General features: G+C 39.2%; 1 protein-coding gene across 7 annotated transcripts in view; it reads right to left on the bottom strand.

Annotated features, from left to right (window-relative positions):
* The window catches only part of LOC106073033 (uncharacterized), a 71,709-nt gene that overhangs the window by 5,372 nt on the left and 41,248 nt on the right, over positions 1-25,089 (bottom strand). For all 7 annotated transcript variants that reach the window (XM_056013679.1, XM_056013672.1, XM_056013673.1 and 4 more), the window contains 13 exons: positions 20,328-20,434; positions 19,835-19,872; positions 18,725-18,963; positions 18,058-18,225; positions 17,390-17,497; positions 16,701-16,821; positions 15,984-16,160; positions 9,458-9,533; positions 8,979-9,108; positions 8,487-8,689; positions 5,158-5,415; positions 4,358-4,664; positions 632-2,379 (listed from right to left, as the gene is read on the bottom strand). In XM_056013679.1, the coding sequence (XP_055869654.1) occupies positions 632-2,379; positions 4,358-4,664; positions 5,158-5,415; positions 8,487-8,689; positions 8,979-9,108; positions 9,458-9,533; positions 15,984-16,160; positions 16,701-16,821; positions 17,390-17,497; positions 18,058-18,225; positions 18,725-18,963; positions 19,835-19,872; positions 20,328-20,434 (3,680 nt within the window). The remainder of the gene's footprint in view (positions 1-631; positions 2,380-4,357; positions 4,665-5,157; positions 5,416-8,486; positions 8,690-8,978; positions 9,109-9,457; positions 9,534-15,983; positions 16,161-16,700; positions 16,822-17,389; positions 17,498-18,057; positions 18,226-18,724; positions 18,964-19,834; positions 19,873-20,327; positions 20,435-25,089) is intronic.

Below are 25,089 nucleotides of genomic sequence, written 5' to 3'. Positions count from 1 at the left end.
AATTAAATAAACACAACTAATACTTAGAAATATATTTGAAAGCAAAATAAAAACAGAAATTAGGTTGTGTTTGCGATTTTTGATGGTCTTTTTATAATGTTGTCTAAGCGGCGCAACAGTTTAGATGAAGCCTTGCCTTGCCAACAAGTTATTCCATATATTAGCAGATTTTGGATATCCCCTCTGTAAAAATTATCAAGGATCTTATTATTTAGTTTAAAGCTATTGAGTTTGTATAGAATATAGCCGCTGGGCTGTTCACTCACACTTTTGTCCTAATTTTAGTCAAAAATTTTTAATAATTTATTTTGACAACTTTTCATTATCCCATCAAGCTGAAATCTGCACTTCAACTTTTTCTGCATTCTAGATTTTATTAAAATTTCAGTAAGATGACCTCATTCATACTGAATTCTTACAGAAATCAGATTTACCCTTAAACACTATGGGATACTAAGGGAAGTAATAATTATATTTAACTTTCCTTACTACTATCAGTAATATTCCTTTTGCACATGGCTGCCCCATGAAAAGGTAAGACAAATTATGAAAAATAAAATATGAAATTGGATTTTAAAAAAAAATATTGTTTTTGAATTTAAGTATGAATTTACAAGGTTAAAATATTTACCTGGCATCAGCTGTATCTGCTGACATGTGACCTCTGCCAAACATCTGGGTCAAGTGTTGCATGCTGGTCATTGGTGAATGAGACCCAGAGCTGTGGTTGTGTGTTGGGTGAATGCTCTGGTACTGTTGGCTCAACGTGGAATGATAAGCTTGGTGGATGCTGGGAACTTGATTCCCAGATGAATGAGACATCTGTCCAGGGTGGCCTGCTGGCGTAAAAGGTGCTGAGCCCTGGGAGGGAGTCACAGAAGTAATTGGCTGGATTGTCATGGACGAGAAGGGACATCTGGCCCCTTGAAAGGATGACGGCGATGAAGTCTGCAGCACCATTGATGACGAAGACGTTGTGGAGGCAGACAAAGTCAACTTGGTGGCTAGTTCTTTGTTGAGATCGGCAGTACTACTGGATAGGGCAGCAAAGGATGTGGGCGAATTAAGGCTGCCCCTTTGGGGGGAATCAGCTGAAGTGTTCTGTGGAGTTGGAGATTCCTTGCCTATTTTAGTGAGATTCTCCATGCTATCATACTTCCTAAGTAACTTATCCTTCAGGTGAGACACAGCAGCAGCATGGAACTCTTCCTTGGTGTTGGTGAGCTTCTGGTCCATTATGGAAGTGGCACTGCTGACTTGAACTAGCTGACTAGAGTTGGGGGCAGGGGAGGATGACTCGTAAGAGGCTAACTGAGAGCCTGGACTAGTGGACTGACCAGCTGACCAGTTGAACCCTCCAGCTGTGGCTGGCTGAGAGAAACAAGGGAGTTTAAACTGCTGTACACCAGACTGCTGGCTTGAGACATGTGCTAATGATGAGAGGCTTGGACCTGACCATGGATACATTGGACTGGTCAATGGTTTGGACGTCTCTTGAGGCCCAGGAACAGGAGCACTCAAACGAGGCTGAGGCTTGGATCCACCTCCATTCATTAGATGTGCCAACAAATTTGGGTGAGCTTCTTTCGCAGAAAGCTTGGGCCGATCACTGTTGGGGGAAGGTGAAGAATTCTGGGAAAGACTTTGGTTCACACTGTCCGAATAAGGGGACCTTCTATCTGGCTTAACATCGGGCATTTCTACTTTCAAATCTGAAGATTCACGACTTCTGTCTGAGTCGTCTCCCTCCTCCATCTTCTCTTCTTTAATGCCTAGCTTACAATCGGTCGTCAGGACTGGCTTAGGCTCTAACAGGACTTTATCTTTCCGAAACTTGTCAAACTTTTTGTGCCCGAACGTCTCAGGGGGTGGTTCATCGTTCACTGGTGATCCACTTTCTGGCGTGTTTTTAGAGCCAGGGTTTGCCTGTAGGCTGGAGCCAAATAACTTTGGTGCAGGACAGGAAGCATCAAAGCCACCGTCCATGCCATTGGATGTTTTACGGGCAGCATATACGGATCCATTTTGTGCAGACGGAGATGGGACGTTACACTGAGGACTACTAGAGGGCACACCAGGGCTGTGCATCTGGATGTCCATATCAGTGAAATCAGCAGATGGACTGCTCTGTGGTAACTTGACTGGGTTCCTGTTCAGATCTCTGTTCATCTCGTGGGCCAAGTCACGTGGCAATGGCTTAATCAATTCCCAATCTCTTGACCTCGATTCTGGATTCCGGACAAGGTTTTCCCTGGAGCGGTGGGCCTTTGGTGCCATCATTGATCCCACTCCTTGCTGTTGGAGCCACGCCCCAGGATGCTGTGACGTCATGTCAGATGCCAATGGCATGCCATACACAGGCACATCTGATATAAGATGCTGTTAAAGAACATAAAGTGACAAGTTAACTATCAGAAAAAAAGGGAATATATTTTTTAAATGAATTACAAGTTCTCTTTTAAATAAGTTAATGTTGGATCAGTGGCGTCACTATGGGGGGGGGGGGGGGCATTCCGCTCCGGGTGACACCCGTTAAGGGAGGCGGGTGACACCCGTTGGGGGGGGGGGGGTGACACCCAAGTGGAAAAATGCAATTAGCAATTTGCAATAGTAACAATGGCTACATATTACATGTTATTCACAATTAATAATTATATCTAAGTACATTTTTTAAAATTTCAGCTAAACATATTTTAATATTTTATAAAATACTATTAAAATGTCCTAAACATTACATCATATTTTATATAACAAATGTGAAAGCTTACTTTCAGTTGTATACCAGTTACATGAACACTGCTTTGATTTTAAAAATATTTTTATTAAATCTATTTTAGAATCTATTGAAGTAGTAGCTATTAACTAGCTTCCTAATACAAGGATGCCAACCAATAATCACTGTTTATCAAATGACAACATTCTTCAGGCATAAAATATTAAAGAAATATCACGTGCCATTAATCTAAATTCCGCAAAATTAGAAACTAAGTGGCGATTGAGATTTCTAAAGACGAAAATGTAATTTCAGATGTTGACTGTAAAAGAATCTCTAGCCAAGGTGAAGAAAATGTTACAATGAGTCAGTCGAATGATAAAGACTTCAATATTTTAGAGGATTGTTCATCTTGACATCATTGACATGTGCCTATTTATGAAGCAAAAGGAAAAGTATGACAGTTGTCGAAAGAATGGTTCAACAAGAGATTTATTAACTGGAATGAATTAGTCACTTAATAGCAAACAATTTTTACCTTTAACTATTTTCATACAATTCTATAGAAATAAAATAGAAATGTGTTACTTAATTTAATAGGTGGCGGAAATAAGGCCTAAAATTGGAATATTAAAAAAATGTATGAAGAATATTCATCTAGATTGGAAAATAAAGGCATAAAATTAAAGGGAACTTGTTTCTCTTAAAAAAAATAACTATTGTGATTCAATAGAACAAAACATAAAAACATGAAGAAAATGACAGCCAAGTAATTACAAGATGCCCAACTCTATTTAGTAAGTTCCCCTTTCAGATGATCTATAGGGCAGATGATGTTAAGGTCAACTGTTTCTGTGGCCAACAGTTAACGAGCAGGATGTCATGCAGCCAGCACAACAACCAACTGCCTTTTTTTTTCCCTAACTTATGTCAGGTATCCATTAGAGTTGGATGAACTGAGGCGACCAAAGATCCCGAAATAAAAAATCCTAGCCTTCACCAGGATTCGATCCCGGGACCCCTGTTCGGAAGCCAAGCACTTTATCACTCAGCCTCCGAGCCTCTATGTGCATTAATCAGTTTTTAATGCTGAGCTTCTACTCATACTACAAGCAATCATAAATGTAGCAGATAAACCAAAAAGTCTTTATTTCAACAACTGACTAAGTATTGTAGACTTAAATTTCAAAATTATTAGCATATATGATGATTTGATGTGAAAAATGATTTTTTAAAATGAATAAAAATATTGAAGATAGATGTTAACTTTTATTGAAAAGTTTACAAGTTTGAAATCCAGAAAAGAAAAAAAAAACCTTGTAATTTACTTAAGGCCACATTGTTGCGAAATTAAACTATAGATAAATTGTAATAAACAACAAAATTCTAAAATAGAATTGTCATTTCTTTTATAGTTATTTAACTATTAATTAATGGTAAGTATTAAGTATATGTTTTATTGCTTAACAAGAAAAAATGGGAAAAGGAGGGGGGGACACCCTGAGCTGACCGCACCGGGTGACACCCAAGCTAGTGACGCCACTGTGTTGGATTTATGAACGAAGCAATGGTTTGGACATGGAAAGTTTAGTAGCTTTGTATATACATATATATCTAAGTCTCCATTTCTTAAAGAAAACTCACCTTAATGACCATGTGATGAGAAGAAGTTGGGCGTTTATCCAAATCTAACCCACGCTGGGCAAAATGATGCTTCTCCATCATGGGTTGCTTCTTGATGTGTGGACCATAGGTGGCACCGACACTGCTGCGACGCATTTCTGGGGAAAGATACTGGTTTGCGTCTGGTGACATTGACATCTCATCACCAGCCATGGGGCGACAATGAGGCGGCATCCTGGCTGCCCTTCCTTCACTGTTGATATGGAAGCTGTAACAGCGGGGCCGCATGCTTGCAGAGTCATCTATGGACAGTGATCCAGAACGGGACCTGCAAATGAAAGAATATATTTTTGTACCACTGAAAAAAAAACACAACTTTTTCAATTAATTTAGCCTTAATTTTATTGAAGCGACCAAACTAAAAACATTTCTGCTAAGGCATCTGGAACAAGGTTTAGTATTATAAGAAATTACAACATATACAAAATTAGAAGAAAGAAAGACAGAAAAAGAAAAAATTGAATAAGTCCCAAACTTTTCTTTTCGATTGTTAAATAAAAACTTATCAGTAATATTCTTATATTGACAAATATAATTTAAAAAAAAGGACATTTTTTTTGTTAGAGTTTTCTATTGAACAAATCAAATGAGTTTAAAAAAAAGAATAAGTTAGAATTCTGATAAATCTATAATTACATGTAATGGAGACAGGACTTCCACAGCCATTTTGATATGCAAGTTTTTTGTTTCATTATTGAAGTAAAAAAAGATTTTCGATGTAGACAATATATATTGTTAATGCCATGAAAGAAAAAAGTTACCTTGATGTCGGAGATCCAGGAGATGATTCTGTCCTGACACTGGAAAGCAACATGGCATCACTGCCAGCAAGCGGGCTTGACCTGGTCATGTTTCCCACCTGGTGAGGCATGGTGCCATCTGGTGTGATGGGTGTGAAGCCAGTGGAGCCAGAGTACATGCCTTCCTCCTGGATGGGTGAGCTGGTGGCAGAGTTGGAGATGGAGGCTGGAACAGAATCACCTCTCGCTGTGTTCCTGATTTCTAGCCGATCACTCAACCTGGAAAAAAAAAATGAAATGATTCACACATGATTGTTAGGTTCATTTGATAGCTGTAAAATATTTAATAAGTTTGTTATACAAAGTTTCAAATTAATCCGAGAATGGGAAATGGGAGGCAAAAACATATTAAAACTTTTTACCAGACAGAGTTAGTTGATATAAGCTTTGTCAAAAAAAAAATAAAAGAACCATTTATTGCAAGCTAAAATTTTGCACACAGAAGTGTGGCTAGATAGCTAAGTTGATAAAGCAAGTATGGCTAGATAGCTAAGTTGATATAGCAAGTGTTGCTAGATAGCTAAGTTGATATAACAAGTATGGCTAGATAGCTAAGTTGATATAGCAAGTGTTGCTAGATAGCTAAGTTGATATAACAAGTATGGCTAGATAGCTAAGTTGATATAACAAGTGTGGCTAGATAGCTAAGTTGATATAACAAGTATGGCTAGATAGCTAAGTTGATATAACAAGTATGGCTAGATAGCTAAGTTGATATAACAAGTATGGCTAGATAGCTAAGCTGATATACATATGGCTTGATAGCTAGGTTGATATAACAAGTATGGCTAGATAGCTAAGAATAGCATCATGCTAATAAATCTAATGCCATGGGTTGGGTCCACATAATGTACTTTTTCTCTCTTTTTCTTTAAATGACAAATAAATATGCATGTTGAGTTGAGTATATTATCTGTACAGGAAGTAAAGATTAACAGTCAAAAATGTTATTCTAATCCTTGTCTATACTTTGTCCCCACTGATTTAAATATTCGAAGGACGAGATTCCTCAAACAGATGGTAAGCCAACCACAGGATCAATGCTCACTAACTAGGGCATAATGCTGGCCACAGAGGCTTCTGAAAGAAATGCTGATTTGACTCTGATTTATATACAAATTTATTCACAGCAACATAACACCTTCTCTTCTTGACCGTGTGAGTCTCATTGCACTGGGGCGCCCGTGTTGAGAAATCTATTCTCTGATAACATGGACAAGGAAAGCAGCAGTTCTTCGTAGAGTTTCCATGTCTCCATACAGGGCCAACTCACCATGGTCCCTTTTTTTCTCACTCAAATGGCTCTTTAACAACTAGGACTCTGGTACAGAAACTACTGAAAGCACTTTTAGATAGTCTGACCTACTACATGTCACCCCCTCTCCTTCTCCCTCTCTTGTGATGACTACTGGCTTAGGAGCTAAGTGCTTAGTTAATCGCTTGAGCATGTTTATAGGCCAAGGTCATGGTCATAACAAATGTTAGTTTCTTTTCTGAAAGAGTGGAGTAAAAAAAAAAGGGGGAGAGGGGAGTGTTTTCAAACTGAACAGAAGCTATATAATAAAGAAAATGGTCTCCTCAATATGATAAAATGATCTAGGTGTTTAGAAAAAACATTTCAATTCAATACCGCCCCCCCCCTGTTACACTACCGTTTTCGTCTTGGGTGGGGGGGGGGGGGTTGGCATAGATACATTTCCGACACACGCGCCACATGACCGCTAATGAAAAGTCGGGAGTTCAATGAAACTGAATCTCCTTTCCCGTGGAGCTATGAGTAAACGTTTGGAGGTGCCCGCTTCACGGGGCAGGATGTGGCCAGCGGGCCGTAGTGTGTGCATCACTGCTCTATAGTAAATCAGTCATAATGAACGCCCACTACGGTTGAAACAGAGCAAATAACCTGTCAGGTAAACACTGACAGTGACACCGCCATTGTCACAGAGTATGACAATCATCCCTAATCTAAACATTGACACACACACACAGTTGTCACCGACACACAGCTGCCAGACAGCGCAACTTGCCCGACCTTTAACCCTTTCCCCACACACACAGGCGTACCATTCCGAAATTGACTAACTTTTTTGCGTCTTGGAACGGCCCGACCCAATGACCTAGTAACCTTTGGGCTCAGTTCAAACTTACAGCCTAACCTGGTGACCCGCTCGATCGACCCTTACAACATAAAAGCCCGAGCACATACACATATATACATTGTTTATTCTATCTTTTATTTGAGTATAACATTCAACACACACACACGCACACACACCTTAGAGCTAAACAAGACAATGAACAGATCACATCTACATCAATAGGCCTGGTTCAGTTCCATTTACATCCAAATGCCAGATCTAATTTTTTTTTTTTAAATTCTCAATGTCCCCACCTGGATGAGAGAGAAAGAGGGAGTGAAAGAGAGAGAAAGAAAAGAAGAGAAAGAGAGAAAGAGAAAAGAAGAGGAAGAGAGAAAAACACAGAAAGATAAAGAAAAAATAGAGAAAGGAATAGAGAAAGGAAAAGAGAAAAAAAGCGAGAAAGAGGGAGAAAGAGATGAAGAGGAGGGGAAGGACAGAGAGAGGGAGAGAAAAAAAAAGGGGGGTCAGATCAATGATTGTCCAAGATCGAATGGATACTAAAGGGAAAAAAAGTTATTAATGAATCCAATGACTTGGGTCAAGAAACAGAATAGTTTGAACATGAACAATAACTAAGCATAAATTTAAAAAAAGGAAATACATAATATTATAAAAAGAGAGAAAGTTGAGAGAGAGAGATAGGAAAAGGAGAGACAGGTACAAGAAAAGAGAGAGGAGGAGGGTTAAAATTGTGTGCTGTATATGTGTGAAATGTGGTCTATTTTTTGTATGGTGTGTATTACATACACGTGTATGTGTGTTATGTATGTGTGAATGATGTGTGCTATGAATGTGCCTAGGGGATAGTAAGAAAGAGAGAGAGAGAGAGAAAAGAGAGAAAGAGAGAGAGAAAGATAAAGACAAAGAGAGAAAAAGAGAAAGAGAAAGAGAGAGAAAGAAAGAGATAGAAAGAAAGAGAGAGAAAGAAAGATAAAGAGAAAGAGAGAGAAAGAAAGAGTTAGAGAGAAAGAGAGAGAGAAAGATAAAGAGAAAGAGAGAAAAAGAGAGAGAGAAGAAAGAGAGAAAGAGAAAGAAAGAGAAAGAAAGAGAAAGAGAGAGAAAGAGAAAGAAAGAGAGAGAGAGCAGTAAAGGACAGAAACTACTAGAACAAACAGGTCAGATGGACACACCACACCTATAAGTACTCACCTATTGACCATCTTGTTGATGTAGTCCTTGTCCAGCGTGTACCTGCGACGGTTCCTCTCCTCTATAGTGTGCAGCCGCGGCCGCGTCAGTGTGTCCCGGTCCAGAGTGTTGCACCGGCGCCGGGGCTGGTCTGCCGCCATCATGCCATAGAAGCCAGAGAACTCCTCTCGAACAAAGGTCCCATAGGGCGTCTTGAGGACAACCTGCAGCAGACAAAAACGTAATGTTTACACCCTATATCAAAGAGTTTTGTGTGTCTTTGTCTGTAACAAGATTTCACTCAGTTCACTGTTTAATTATTTTTGGTAATAAATTAATAACTGATTCAACAAAATACGATATTAAGATTATTAAAAAAAATCTAGGTAAAAAAAAAAATGTTAACCAATAGTTTTGAAAAAAATTTTTGATGACATCAAAAAAACAAACAAACTCTAAAAGAGAACACACACACACAAGAACTACAAAACACAATACTAATCCTTTACTGACCTGTTGGTGACCGGTAGGGTCAAGGGGCATTCGCTGACCAATTACTAGGTTATTGTCTGACTCGCCACTGTAACCAGAGGTCATGGTCATATTGGAGATCTCCGACAGTGTGGGCGACGAACGTCCAGACCTAGAGTTCAACAAAACATTTTTCAAGTGAATCGCAGTAGGAATTTCAAAAATTGAGAGACTTTCATTTCAACATCATCTACTACAGCACCACCACAATCAACTACAACACCACCACAATCAACTACAGCACCACCACAATCAACTACAACACCACCACAATCAACAAGAACAATATAAACAACAATGTTACAACAGGCATCGTTGCCTGAATAAGCCACGGAAACCAATAACTTCCCAGTTTTTGAGTATCTAATTAACACATAGGTCCGCATAGGACTTAACTAACTTCTCTTTTGAAGGAATGTCTGTGAATTACAACAAGATAAAAGATCAAACTCAAAACTGACCTTGTGCTCAATGAATCCAAGTCCTGGTCATCGTTACAGAGCTGATCTCTTGGGTCAGTGCTTGACCTCTGCCCAGCTAGAACATTCAAACAAAAAAAAAAGCATTTGAATTTTTTTCCCTATCAAAATCTTTCATATCAAAATCTTTCATATTCGATGTTGGATTTATTATCTAATATACTGACAGTACATTGGAGTTTATCAACACAAACATTTGTCTCAAGAATATCAATGGAATAACACTCCTACAAGGTACATCACCAGGTGGGGGGGAGGGCGGCGGTGAACGAGGGAGCTAAGCGCTTGGCTTCCGAACCTGGGGTCCTGGGTTAGAACCTCGATGAAGACTGCCCTATGGATTTTGCAACGTCTGATAGGAGAACTTTACTTGTTAAACTTTGAAGGTACAGCAGCAGGAAGGAATTAAGCGAGGCATAATACAAATGAAAGGGCAATACTGTGAGATCTTAAAAGTCCTCAGAAAACAGAGGTTCGAAGGTCAAAGGTCACATCGGGTTTTTTAATGATCTCATAAGCAACGGGAAATAAGACAACATCGTGAGAGCGGGGGGGGGGGGGGGGGCGAGAGGAAGGAGACATTTTTAAGTAAAAAGAAATAAGAGTTCAAACAGTTTGAATTAGACTGAAAGGGCAAAGGTGAGAGGTAAGATCAAAGACTAGGTAGTGTTGTTTTACTGACCACACAAACCATTCGTTGGTCACTCATGTTGTTACAGAAACTGTTTTGTGTGTGTGCTATTACAGTGGGCCTACCCATGGTCACCTATCTTTATTATCAATAGGGGAAGAGAGGTCCAGTCACCTATGGTGATACTACGAATTGGCAGAAGGGCTCAAAAACTTTTACATCTGCTTTCAAACTCGACTAACCTCCCAACCATTGCCCGTATCCAAAAACAAAACAAAACAAAACAAAAAAGCTATGTCATAAGAAATGTAACCAAAATAAAATAATCTACATATTGTATTTCATTGCACTCTTACTGAATAGCCTTGGATATCTAGATTTATAATATTGGAACTGCTGTTGTATGTCAGGTCTACAACCTTTAGCATACTAAATACTTTTGCTGTAAAACCAAATCAGTGCCGCTTAGAGGCATACGAGTTTCCTCGACCCCTAGGATCACCCACCGCACCGGTGACCTCACAAGCACCTACCGCCTTTGACCTACTTTCACAAGTAGAGCGATTTCACAATCCTGTAACCACAAAGCTGTGTCACCTCAAACCTCCCACCCCACAATGTTGTTTTTTAAAAACATAGTCCTTATCTTTTCAAACGGACGCTCCGTTTCTGACATCTTGGCCAATACGAACGCTGCTGATTGCTTTAGTTTAAATGAAATTATGAATACACGAAAAATTATACTTTAAAAATATTGCAATACATGGCAGATAAAACGGATCGAGGCTGTTTTAAATCGTCGATTGCGTCACATGATTTCAGGAGACCAATCAAAATTGAGTACAATAGTTCATTAAGGACCAGCTAAGATTTAAAAAAAAGAAACGAATCTGGATTTATTTTTAGATACAGCGTAAAAAATTGAAACAGGGAGGGGTGAGGGCTGAACATGGAAGAAATAAAAATAACAGGGGAGGGGGGGGGGTAATATTATTTTCAAAGGTTATAACGAGGCCGCCAGCACGAGCTAAAAATAGAAACCGGAAGAACGATTTCCCCCCCCCCCCCCCCCCCAATAACATAATGTCCAACAACTGAACAAGGCGAAGTGGTTGACGTCACAGAATATCAATGCTTTGCCCTGGAGGAGGGAATCAGAGGTAAAACAACACGAGAGGCGGGAGAGAGAGGGGGTGGGCGGAGATGAATGAATATATGACATCCTTCAATGTTTCATCGGCTCTCTCTCTCTCTCTCACACACACACACACGAGAGAGTGAAAAAGAGAGAGAGAGAGAGACAGCGACAGATATGATAACAGTTCCATCAATGTTTATTTCTAAGCCTGTGATGGTTGAGGAGCACTTTGAAATCCCAGAGGCTGAGACACGGTTAGTGCGAGACACAGAAAGTGCGAGACACAGTGCGAGACACAGAAAGTGCGAGACACAGTTAGTGCGAGACACAGTTAGTGACAACATGCACACCATTTCTCTTATACCCAATGTTCAAATCTATGCAAAACCACAGAATAGTCACTAAGACAAGGGCGGCGTGGTGGGGGTGGCGAGTAGGGAAACCGCCGCAGGCCCCGCGACATATGGGAGTCCCCGCAATTAGCATCAGCCCATCTCAAAATATTCGTGGCCTCGATATGACACTGCCCCGCGCACTACTAAGACGAAGACAACACCAAAAAAAGAAAGGTTCATGGTGCCCCTGTTCATTTGATAAATTAGCTACAACATTAAGTCGGAGTGGGACAAGCAGAGGAGTCCATGACCTATATAAACATTTTGAGTCGCCAAAACAACAATAAACAATCAGTAATCATCTCTTCCTGTTCGATTACACTGTCCAAATACCATGCGCGCGCTAACACACAACCACAGACTAGATTTTTTTTAATGTTAAATACAAGCGCCATTATCTCTGCTATCACGTCAAGCTAGGTCGTTGTGCCACGCACACGCCCGACACAGATTTCGTACAAAAGTAAGTCATTGACTACCGTCACCGGCTCATTCATCCATGACTCCAAGCCGCGCCACACTTTTGACGGCACCTCAAGGGTGACACCGCATCACAACAATCAAGTTTCAAGGCCGTCAGACTCCATTAATAGAACCAACCTCTACACAAAACAAACTATTTCCAAGAGGACATCCAGGGTTAATTGTATCTCTACCCCCCCCCTTTCTACCCCTCCTTTATTGTCTTCTCTACCCCCCCCCTCTCTTTCGCCTATTCCAGATTAAAAACATTCGATAACCTACTTCGATTCACCCCCCCCCCCCAACTCATCTCAAGGCCGCGAACTATTGATCTTGCTCCTGAACGAACTTTAAGCACAAACTGGCAAGAGATATATATAAAAAAAAAGGTCTGGCAACGTGAGAAACATTTTGAAATACACACCTGGAGGATGGGCGAACAAAGAAAGACAATCTATAATTCAACAGTATTTGCTGTAGTGTAATACGTCACACCATCGAAGGGGAAGGGGACATCGCGGCGGGCGGGGGGGGGGGTTATGAGACACTGAAACACGAGTCTTCACAGGTAATATCTTGGCAAACTTGAAGTAAGATGACACTCAACGAGGGTGCTGGGTTTGAAAACACACACGCACTGCTACTATAACAGTGAGCACTTCTGTGACACAAGTTCAGGTTAAGTTGACACAACAAAGGTCTTTGAGTGAGCCATGCCATGCCATGAAACCAGGGTAAGCTGACACACAAACATCGGGGCAAGATGGCACAATTGGGGAAAAGACCTTGCAATCTATAGGGGAGATGATAAGGTCATCTGTTTCTTTGGCCAATGGTTAACGAGCAGGGTGTCATGTGGCCAGCACAATGACCAACCACCTTTACTTTCCCTAACTTAAGTTATGTAACCATTACAGTTGGGTGGACTTTAAGGTGCCCTAAAAATCCAGAAATTCAAAATTCCAGTCTTCGCTGAGATTCGAACCCAGGGCCCCAGGTTCGGAAGCCAAGGGCTAAACAACTCAGCCACCATGCCCCCCAGGGGAGGCGGTCAATACTTATTAAGACTTTAACTAGAAAGTATGTTCACAATTTCTTGGTTAACGTGGCCAGGGACAAACTAAACAGGACGCCATCCAGCCAGGCTTAACAAGGGACACTAGGCCTGAAGGCGAAATCCCCTAAAAAGTACAGGGTATAATGATGGCGTTTGAAGGATGGTCTGTAATCTGATCAAACTGAAGAGAGATTTTGATGGCCTGACTGGGATTCTGATGTTGGCTTCGGCAAATAAAGTACAAATGTGTGGTCAATGATCAAACCACAAGAACCCAAGTCACCCAACGGCTATATAAACTAGTAAACCATTAAGATCGCAATTTCACATAGACACTTTACAAAATAAAACAGGCAAACAATAAAAAAAAAGATCAAATAATGGGTCAGACAGTCTCGACACAAGGAGCTAAGAGTGTCAAATAAAGCAGTCAAACTAATTCATAAACCTAACACTGATTGGTAATTCATAAACATTCTATTCACTGCTGTTACATAATAACATAAGTTCAAGTTTTCTTTTTGTTAAATCAGTGGTGTTATGAAAGAAAACGAAAGGTGAATTACTTTGCACAGAGTACCAAGAAAAGCTGAGAAGCTAATGCACTGTTTCAAGAATTATTTAGAGCTATGCTCAAAATGATTTCCACCAGATTGGCTAGTCTCAACTTTACATACTGTATAGAATGTGCTAATACAAATAGGGAAATGTTCTATCAGTAATCAAGTTGTATTTCAAACTTCACCCTGAATGTGTTTAAAGACCTAACCAGGAAAACTCATGAATCAAATTTAACATAGAAATCCTATTGCTATTTAAATGATTTCCACCAGATTGGCTAGTCTCAACTTTACATACTGTATAGAATGTGCTAAACAAATAGGGAAATGTTCTATCAGTAATCAAGTTGTATTTCAAACTTCACACTGAATGTGTTTAAAGACCTAACCATGAAAACTCATGAATAAAATTTAACATAGAAATCCTATTGCTATTTTGGTCTCCATCCATCCATCCCAGTGGCGCTACATGCCATGGAGGGCTCTGGCCTGCTTCAACACATCCTTCCATTCAGATCTTTCCTGGGCCCTTTGTCTCCACCCCCTAACCCCAAGCTGTTGTATATCTACTTCTACATCATCAATCCATCGCATTCAGGGTCTGCCTTTGGGTCGCCTGCCTTTTGGTTTTTGCCTGTTTATGATTTTCGCTCCTCTGTTTTCTGACATTCTTTCAAGGTGACCTGCCCAACGTAGTCTATTCTTTTTGGTGTCCATCAGAATTTTGTTTTAAACAAAAAATCACTAAGAGACTGTTTCTACTTCATGGCATGTAAGAACTCAACATAGATTCTTGTTACCTTGCCTTCTTGTATTTCTTAGATTAGTTGAGGAAGCTCTAATTGGGGAGTTTCCTACATAAATGCTAACTTACATAGTCAGTGGCTAACAATAAGGAAACAAGGCTAAGGAAATGATAGAATAATTCTGGTGCAGTTTTTAGCAGTGCAGAGTCAAATTTCTTTCCAAGCACTTTTGCTTGTAAGTACTTTTTTTTTTACAAAGCTTACATTAACTCACTATGTCTGGTAAAAAGTTTATCTCGGATCAGCTGAAATTTTGCACAATTATTCATTTTACCTGACAACTTACACAAGAATCAATTTAAAAATTAACCAATTAGTTAATTGGAAATTAATTATTTTGTTTGGTATCTCAAACAAGGGAAAGAAATTATAGTAGAGGTATATGCTGAATTAGTCACTTTTATAGGTCGCTGCTTTTGTAACAAACAATAGATAACTATACAATCTTATATTTTCATGGTCAGCTTGAGCTTGAGGATGTCATTCCCCCCATCCCCCCCTTCACATTTTTAAAAAATGATCTTAAAAAGCTAATTTTCAGATATATTAGAAAGCTAATTTACTTAGATATTGCTTTCTTTCTCTCTCCCCCCCCCCCCCCCCCCCCACTAAACTGGTCCAGACAAGTGATAGAATCATAGCATATTGAGAAAACTAAAAGCATTAAATAATGCAAAACAAATACAATTGGTAAGAATATTTCTAATCGCACAGATTTCTTGTTGTAGGTCTAGATCTATTACAAATTTAATTACATGACTAATCCAAACTAATTGATGCAATTACACTTTGTATAAGCTTTGTTTATTTTTAAAGTATTTTGTATGCTTTTCTTGATTTATATATGTCCACACTGATCTTTGAATCTAGACTACTTGACATTATTTTCTGATCTCTCCTAATCTTAGTTTTTTTTTAAAGGTTTCATTATACTGCCACCTTACTTCTCCTAATCACTTTCTTGAGTACTCTCTTCTAAGTACTTGATTGCTTAGAAGTGATCTATTGAATGACAACTAAATCATACAAATTGAAATGTAAACAAAGAGAAGACAACCCAAGATACACTTAATAATGAAAATCCCATATTGAGGGCAACAATGTTAAGTAATTGTACACATACATCACTGTACAAGCGGGAATGGCTTGATTGGTTTAACCATAATTCTGAGAATTTTGAAATAATGCAGAAATGTCCTTAAGAATAAAAAAAAAATACTATTGTTATAAACCTGGTGGTGAGACAGATGGGTGTAGTGCTGTGTTTGTTTTTAGACTACGCAAATCGCCCCAGGCCAGCGCTAGACGAGCGGTCAACCGCAACGAGTGACAGTACACGCCAGTTCAGCAAGGGCCTGTGTCGTAAATATTACACACGCAGGTCAAGGCGAATGTAATCAAGAGAGTGGTCTAGTAGTAGGATAGCAGGAGAAACGTTACACTATGAAAAAAAACTTACCGATAGATTTTTCTGAATGGAGTGTGTTGAGAGTGCGGAGATCTGTTGTCTTCATGAGCAATTTGGCAAAGAGAGTACTATCCTCCTTGTGGTTGGTGTTGATGATGTTTTGGAGAGCTTCTGTCAATTTGTTCTGGATTCTCTCCACTTGCTCCACATTGCGTAATCCAGGACGATCTGTTGGCAATGAGCAAAATAAGAATGATTTCATTTAACTCATCCAACGTCAGACTTCATAAACATATATAATTTCAACTCCACATGCTGTCACCCCCCAGCCATTCAATAGAGGTTAGAGCTAGGATGTAATAATCATCCTTCCTGAAGGAACATCAGAAGCTTCTTCTAGCCAGTTTTGTGCTGCTGAGCTGTGAGTGCTTTTGCAGACTGTGCCAAGGAAAAATAGCATGTTTCCTTCAGTTGTTCTGCACTGCCGTACAGAGTGTTGGTTATGTTGGGCTGTAGTGGTCGTTGGGTTCGCCTAAGGTGGGTTAGGAAGGGGCATTCAAAGAGGATAAAATCCCAGGATACATAAAATCAGAAACTTATAAAAGTGCTCGATAAGCCTCTGCCTCAAACCCCTTCTGCAAGTTATGTTTAATTATGTAAATGAACATACTTATAACAGGTCATATTATCTAAAACAATGTTGTATTGAAAATTTTTTTTTTAAAAGTATATACAAAATATAGAGCATGTTTCCATGACATTTCTCACCTGGAGACATAAGAACCACAGCAGAGAACACAGCAATCTCATCATCATTTAGACACATCCTGTTGAACCGTTCAGCAAAGTCAAACATGGAGTCCAGCAAGAAGCCAACATTGGTCGTCACCTGCAATATAGACAGGGGTTGAAAAATAATCTAGGTTTTTTTAAAACAAATTGAACAGCCATGATTGCCATGTAGTCATTCCCTTGCACTAACAATGTCATGAATTTAACTCATCAGCAGAAGAGCTCTTCTTTCAAACATTTCTATACATTCATCAGTGAACTGACATAAATACAGATGAAATTGAGAAAAGATTTCATATTCATCCATAACTTCAAAAATCCAAAATCATTTTATCCATAAGAAATTTTATAAAAATACACTGCGTTTCAAGACCTGTGCTTTGGGTTGATGGTCCTGGGTTCAAACCCTGCCTGCTGCCATTCTAAAGATGCTTTAAGCTAGGATGTAATGATCTTCATTTCTAAAGGCAGTCTGAAACTAGGCCTAAATATTTTACTACATACTCTCTATAAATTAAATTTTAAATCTTACAATGCATAAAAAAAAACCAACAAATATTCTATATTTAATTTGATCAGAAACTTTGAGGCTGTACCACTGCCTGTGTCATTGTGTCAAATGTTTTTTTTCTATGACGTTATGTAGTATGACGAGTAAAACTTACCGTGGAGGTTTGCCTCCTGAACAGCTTGCCGCCAGTGAACATCATTGTGTTAGAGACAGGATCAAACAGGCAAGCTAATCGCACCAGCAACACCTCAAACGTACCAGCCTGTGGAAAGAGAACACAAGACAAATCTTGCAGTGCATTCACATAGTAACAAAAAATAATTAAATCGCAAGGCAAAGAAACCTAACTTTAAAAAAACTACAAATGCTTAGGGGGTAAAATAGATAAGAAAAAGTTTTTTATTTACAAGTTTATGCCTAAATTTCTTAATCTAAAAATTTGGATCTTAATTGATCATTAAAAATTATCTATTTCAATTTGGCTACCACAGGGAGGCATTGTGGCTGAGTGGTTAAGTACTTGACTTCCCGAACCTGGGGTCCTGGGTTCGAATCTCGATGAAGACTATGATTTTGATGTTCAGTTTTTTTAGGGCCCCCCTGAGTCCACCCACTACTAATGAGTACCTAACTTTAGTTGGGCAAAGTAAAGACGGTTGGTCATTGTGCTGCTGGCCACATGACACTCTGCTTGTTAACTGTTGGTTAAAGAAACAGATGACCTTAACATCATCTGCCTATAGATCGCAAGGTCCGAAAAGAACATTTAATAGAGCCATGGTGTCATTTCAAAAATGTTTGGTGCATGAAATGTTAAATTACCTTGAGTAGTGTCACTTGGTCATCTTGATTAAGAAGGACAAAGCCTGGAATCCCTTTGGCAAAGTCCACCACAGACTTTATCGCTGGTGTGAAACTTTCAGAGAAGTCTGTCAAATTGTTACGGTTGGCATTGGCATCCATGCCTATCTCGTTGTTGAGCGGGCAGGCCTGGAGAGGGACAGAAAACAGCACTATTAGCAATGTACAAATAATATGGTGATAAACATCAAAATGGTTCCACCTTGACCTTACAATAGTAAAATATTACTGCATTCAATTTTCACTTCTAGTGACCAGGGAAAAAAGTATGTACAGCAATTAAATCTGTAGCTCACGATAAAAAAAAAATCACAATTCAAACCCTGCCCGGGAGGGGGGGGCAGAATTAGAGGTTAATTGAACATTTAGCTCTAAATATAATATGCCAAATAGGTCAATCTTTGAGCCATATAGATCTAAATATAAATGAATGAAAAAAATGACCTAAGTTTTTTCAACACAGACATGTTACTTAGTATGTGGTTCACAAAAAACTTGTTAAAAACAACCAATGATACATGATGAAAGACATTTTTCTTTACGAAGTATAAAATTTTTCAAGTACATAAATTATTCAGATAGAAAACAACAACAACCTCTATACACTCATTAAGAATCAAAGAATTACCATGTTAGCTGGACAGGTGACATACTCTTGATTATGCAAAGCCAGATCTCTCATCTGCTGGGCTTTGAACTGGGAGATGTCGCAGGTGAGGCGGTGCGAGGCCACCACAGCCGACACCATGTCCTGATCACTAGCCAGTAGTGTGTTTAGCTCGATGGTCTGAGAGGCCAAATTTTTCCTCTGCATCTGTTCGATGATCCTGGCCTTTTCTTTCTTGGGGACACGACCAAATCGTACAGCTGTGGGGGTAATAAAAAAAAAATCCATAGACTCAGACAGTTAAGTAATACCGCCTTTAGGTTTAAGGAAAAAAGTAAAGATCCCCTTTCAGACCTTGTGATCTATAGGGCAGATGATGTAAAGGTCATCTGTTTCTGTGGCCCACGGTTAACGAGGGTGTCATGTGGCCAGCACAATGACATGCCTTTACTTTTCCCCAACTTATGTCAGGTACCCATTAGAGCTGGGTGGACTCAGAGGCGCCCATAAGATCCAGAAATATAAAAACCTAGTCTTCATCAGGATTCGAACCCGGGACCCCCTGATTCAGGAGGCCAAGCAATTTACCGCTCAGCCACCGCGCCTCCTACCTTTAGGTTTACTATTAAACTTTTGCATTGCATTCAGTACAATATTACTGTTTGGGCATTGCAGTCAATCTACCAGTCTACAAATAATTGTTCTTTGAATTTAATTTCATTGTAAACTGAATTTATTTGATTGATTTTGGATGGGTAGCCGTTGCTGAGCATCATAAACCATTTGGTTACATAACTAAGGGAGGCTTGAGTTTGCATCTCAATGGGGACCAAAACGTTTAAATTTAAGATATGACTCTAGCTGGACATAAGCAGCACATAAAAGCCTTCTCCCAGATACCCCCCTTCCCACACATGTCCACAAAGAAGATTGGAAAGTGACAGGGCATGATATACGAGCATGGTTACAAGTAAAAAGTAGTATATTTTTCAAAAACTAATAATTAAAAATGTAATATTTTCTTTTCGCCCAAAACTAAGTCTCAAACTTACAACAAATAATTTTGTATTGACTTTATTTAAGTGGCTATCAAGTGTTAGTATTTAAGGGTAAATGATTAAGTGTCCTCACCATCTCTGGACATGCCCACAGATATGCATTTCTTTAATCTGAAATAAAATCAATTGATAACTAATTATAACAATTAAATTAAATACTGCAGAGACAATATTTTTTTCTCAAAAGCGTTTATGCATCTAGATTTGATTAAAATAAAAATTTATCATCATTAGATAAATGAGACTTGATGAGATGTTCTGTTGAATCACCTAAACTAATTAAATGTTCAACAGGCAGCCCAGAGTTTAAATATTAATGGACAATACAAATTTTAAATTCAAGATGTGTTTATCAAGTGCCTAAATGCAGCACAAAAACCTCTCCAAGATTCACTTTTCACAGAACAGATGCACAGAAAAATAGATGCATAGACTCTTTTTAAAAAAAAAATATACCAATGACTCTGTAATTTTCATTAAAAAATGTTTCTTTGGGTTAAACTGTCAACAATTCAAATATGAAAATCAAAATAAGTTTCCTATTGTGAAGTTACAGATTTATTCACCTGCAGTATTGACATCTGTTTCTATTCACTCTCTGGATATTACATTGCTGGTTCCTAAGACAAGGTCTGTACTGTATCTTCTGTTGAATAGAGCGCCTGAAGAAACCCTGCACATGGAAGAGATCACACATTTTAAATCTCAGCTAAAACTATAAAAAAAAATCATAATATAAAACACAAGATATCTGATATTTTAGTTAGTTGTTGTTTTTTTATTGTAGTTTTTTGCACATTCAAGCAATAGGTCCCTTCAATATATCTAACTACTCTCCAGTGAAAACTGGGCTGGACTAATAATTTGGTAAGTTACCCAAAAGTCAGTGGCATAGCTAGGGTGGGTGAGGAGGGGGGGAGAATTTGAAAATCCCCCGCGCCCCCAAATGAGTATTTTTTACATTAAATATTATGCAAAATGCAGGGGCCCCCAACGAGGTCAAGCCTTCCAGGCCCCCAAATGTTGAAAAATTCCTTACAACGCCCCTGCCAAAGGTATTTTTTCAATTTTTTTTTTCTGCTCGAACAACTGCAAACCCAGAAACATATTAATTCAATAAACTAAGCCCAATCCAAGTCATAATGCTTAGTATGAGAAGGATATGGGCAAGTTAAAGCAAATACCAAAAGTGGGAATCAAAAAAGGCAAACCTAAATAGTGTTTATATTTCAAGCTATGAGAACAGCAATTTTGTGTTGTTGTTTTTAAACTAGCACATACAAATAAAAGTTGGGTTTATTGTTTGGGTTTCTGGTAAAACCAGAAACAGAGCTTAATGGAATCCATTCATTTTTTTTATTCATTTATTATCAGAAAACAATTTCTATTTCAGTACAAGAATAAACATCAATAGTGCACTGAGGATCACCGTAGTGACACTGTTGGGTCCAAGGTGAAGAGAGTGGGTGATGTCAGCAATCCAGAAACATCTCTCAGGTTATGATCAATTACAAGAGCTCTGGGGATCAGATCTCAACAAGTAGGGAACAGTTTTATATGCGAGCCGTGTGCACCGAGGTTGTTGTTTTTTTTCTCCTCAGTGTGCAAAAAATTACAATAATTGTTTTTATTTTTTTTTCCCCCACTGTTATTTGGATTCAGAGAGGGACACAGGCACTACATGTATAGATAGTATCGAGTAAAAAAAAAAACAACTTGTATCGAAAAAAAAGAACTCTCACCCGAACCAAATGGCTTATACATGATCTAGTTTCTTAGACGTTCCAGCTTTTTCTTTTTTTTTTTTTTTTTGAAAAAAAAAAAGGGGGGGGGATGAAGGCTATAAAAATGCCGATCAGGTCTCAAAGGGCATTTTACTTTTTGGTACTGACCAGAATCGACACTAGCAGCTGGGAAAAAAAGTAGCACTGGATAGATCTACATGGAGAGAGAGCACAAAGGAAGGGTCTCGGATTGCAGATGCCATACACAACAGAAGCAGAAAGAAGGGTGATAATGCAACGGCGCCTGGTGATTACATATACCCAACCTGCGATCGCAGCTGTGTATCAAGGATTGGCCTCTTTAGTCAAACAAGAAGTTGCAAAGGGAAAAGATCGTCTCTCGTGACGTAAAATGCCACAGACTGACCAACCATTAGATTTGTTCCACGAGTGAGTCACGCTACCAGAACAATGAGCAAACGACTGCTCTACAACACGCTTTCTACCCAGTATTCCAAATCGAAAGTCTGGATGCACGGAACATCGGTGCCAGCGATGTCTAACTGAACCTAGTTAGACAATACCAAATATAGGAGATACAGTCTACGTAGACCTAGCCAAGTAAGCAGTGGGTCTGAGACTTTAAAATAGATTATTACTATTTCATAATTAAGTAAACATGAACATATTTAGGATTGTAGTTTTAAAAAGGCTTCATCCGCCCAGAGCTAGGTCAATCACCCCAGCTTATCGCTAACAGGCCTCGTAACATCTTAACATGACCGTGCGACTGAAAACCCAGTGACCGAAAATTAGGAAAGGTCAAAGTGCTTGACATATATGCACTGAGCACATCGCGCGTGTGGGCGAAGGTTATTGGGGGTGGAGGGCGTAGGTAAATCTGAAAAAAAGGGATGTAACCAGATTTCGTTCAAGCGAATAATCAAAGGTACTTCCAAACACAAGAAGGCCTATATTGATTACTAAGTATATTAACTTAAAGCCTCTTACATGACAGTAAAAGCTTATACAGAAAGACTGGAACCCTGCAAGTTTTGAGGAATTGTATAACTCTTCAGTGCCGGAGTTACCATAAAGAAAGATAGCTGCACAGGGCCTTACCCTTAACTGAGGGGGGGGGGGCTCCTCATTAAAAAAGAAATATGCATATTAAATGTAAGAATGGAAGTGGGATGAAGTGTAAATGTGCTTTATTTTCTTTCTTCACAAATTTAACTTGCTTTAAAATTTCATAATGTCTGCAATTTAAGCTTGAAGAGGCTACTATCCGGTATGGACTGAAAGCAACGGTAAACTGAAATCTCCCATAGCATTGCTCTAAAAATGAGTGTGAGACAGTGTCTGGTGAGAATGAATATTTTTTTTTATTACAATGTTTTGTTTAGAGTAACTTTAGAGTGAGACTGGGATAGAGTGAGACAGGGATAGTGTGAGACAGAGATAGTATGAGACAGGGATAGTGTGAGACTGGGATAGTGTGAGACAGAGATAGTGTGAGACAGGGATAGTGTGAGACAGAGATAGTGTGAGACAGAGATAGTGTGAGACAGAGATAGTGTGAGACAGAGATAGTGTGAGACTGGGATAGTGTGAGACAGAGATAGTGTGAGACAGAGATAGTGTGAGACAGGGATAGTGTGAGACAGAGATAGTGTGAGACAGAGATAGTGTGAGACAGGGATAGAGTGAGGTAAATATAGAGTGAGGAGGGGGATAGTACAAGACAGAGTGAGACAGGCAACGTGTAGTGTGTGATAAGGGAACTATAAGACATCGGGTAGCGCGAGACAACGTCTAATGCCGGCCTAACTTGAGTGTTCAAAACAAAAACACTCTAGACTTTAATAAGAAATGTTTATTGGCCAATCAAGGAAGTCAATGGAATGACTCTAGTGAAAGAAAGTGACTAGAATGGCGCTGTGGGCTAGAGACTCTATTCAATAGGTTAAAGCATTATATATCTTAGAATCCAAAATGTAATAACAACTCCCAATCCTCCTAACACCCCCTCCATTCTATTCTTTTCAACCAAAATGGAAAGAAATTCAAACGAGTCAATAGCAGACACTACTAAGCGGTCCGCTAGACAACATACATGTTTTGCAAAGCGGCCACCTCGGCTATCGCCCAGATAGACAATCATGATGTAGACCTAATGCAGAGTGTTAAGGCTAGGTCACCCCCCTACCCACGACGGAAAATCCCAAAAGTAAATTAGGTCGATCAAAACAAAAGAGAGACATCAAAGCACGGTAGAAAAAAAAAAGTGAATCTAATTATAGCCCCTGATAACAAGCCTATCACTCAAGTCCCTGTACACGTATGTCCCCGGGCCTTCAAGTACGTGCGCATTGTTCTACATGACGGTAAGTAACTATAGACAAACAATCATACGAGCTGATCGGTCCAATCAAATCGTTAAATAGAAAATGTCTGATATAAAATTTTCGCATGTAAATTATATGAGAGAATCTGGTGTGAATGTACATTTTTTTTTATTACAATGTTTTGGTTGGTGTAATGCACATATTGTAAGGCAAATTTCCTTATGGATAATAAAGATTATTATTACTATTATTATTATTATTATGTTAGAAATGAACGAGTAGTCATTCTCTGGCGCTGCCAGGGTCGAGTTTCGCTAAAGAGAAACAAAATTCATCGTAGTCCCTTTAACAGTTTCCACTGAGGAATTTTCTGGTGATGTGGCAGGTCTGCAGCAGTACCGCCCTCTGACAGGCAACGAAGATCTTCCTAGGAATGTTAAGGGCCTTGAAGGTGTCTGTGAGGTCAGTTGTTATTATCCCCTCGGTTGATATAACAATGGGGTATATTGTTATTTTGGACATAGACGCTTAATCTCTAAGCTTATTATTATTATTAAGACCGTAACAATTCATTATCAAGAACAGCTTGAAAAAGTTGTGGGAGTCGCGGCGTAACGAGATTTGGTTGCGGAAGATAGCTTCGGGGGGGGGGGGGGCACACAAAAAAGAGGGCGGGGGGTATGCCAAAATGAAATTTAGAAGAAAAAGCCACTGTTTGGTCACCGGCAGATTTGGGCATGGAATATTGGCCACCCGGGATAATGGGAACAGGTAAAATGTGACCAGACCTATGACGTGGCAACGAGCTATTGGTCCCCACTTCCCACAAGCTATGACGTTGCAGGCCAGTTTTCAGGCCTTCTATAACGATTGGTCTCGGTCAGTTGGAGTCTGCCGAAAATGGAACAGCGGGCATTCGCAGTACCCTAGTGCTTACCAGTGGGGCAAGCGAAGGCGTTGAGCAGCTATTTTAGTATCGACCTTTCGGTAACTAAATATAGCCCGCAATGTACTGACAACACATACGAGCAACATGGCATTGTATGTCTTTCAATTTAAAAGTATAGGTCGTTTTAATTAGAACCATGCCTGCAGTACCAAAGAACTAAGTCCACAAAATGTATTAGAACGTTACAAAAAATATACTTAAAAGTAGTACGTCTTATCGTGTTTAGTCTAAAGTCGAGGGCAAAATACTTTCAACCAATTGGAAAACCTTTCTCCGCTCTCCTAGATAAAGAGATTAGCTTTTGTTA

This window comes from Biomphalaria glabrata, chromosome 16 (genome assembly GCF_947242115.1).
Source record: "Biomphalaria glabrata chromosome 16, xgBioGlab47.1, whole genome shotgun sequence".
NCBI classification, from domain to species: Eukaryota; Metazoa; Mollusca; class Gastropoda; family Planorbidae; genus Biomphalaria; species Biomphalaria glabrata.
Note: the sequence above shows the minus strand (reverse complement) of the source record. Positions and strands in the feature narration are given on the sequence as shown.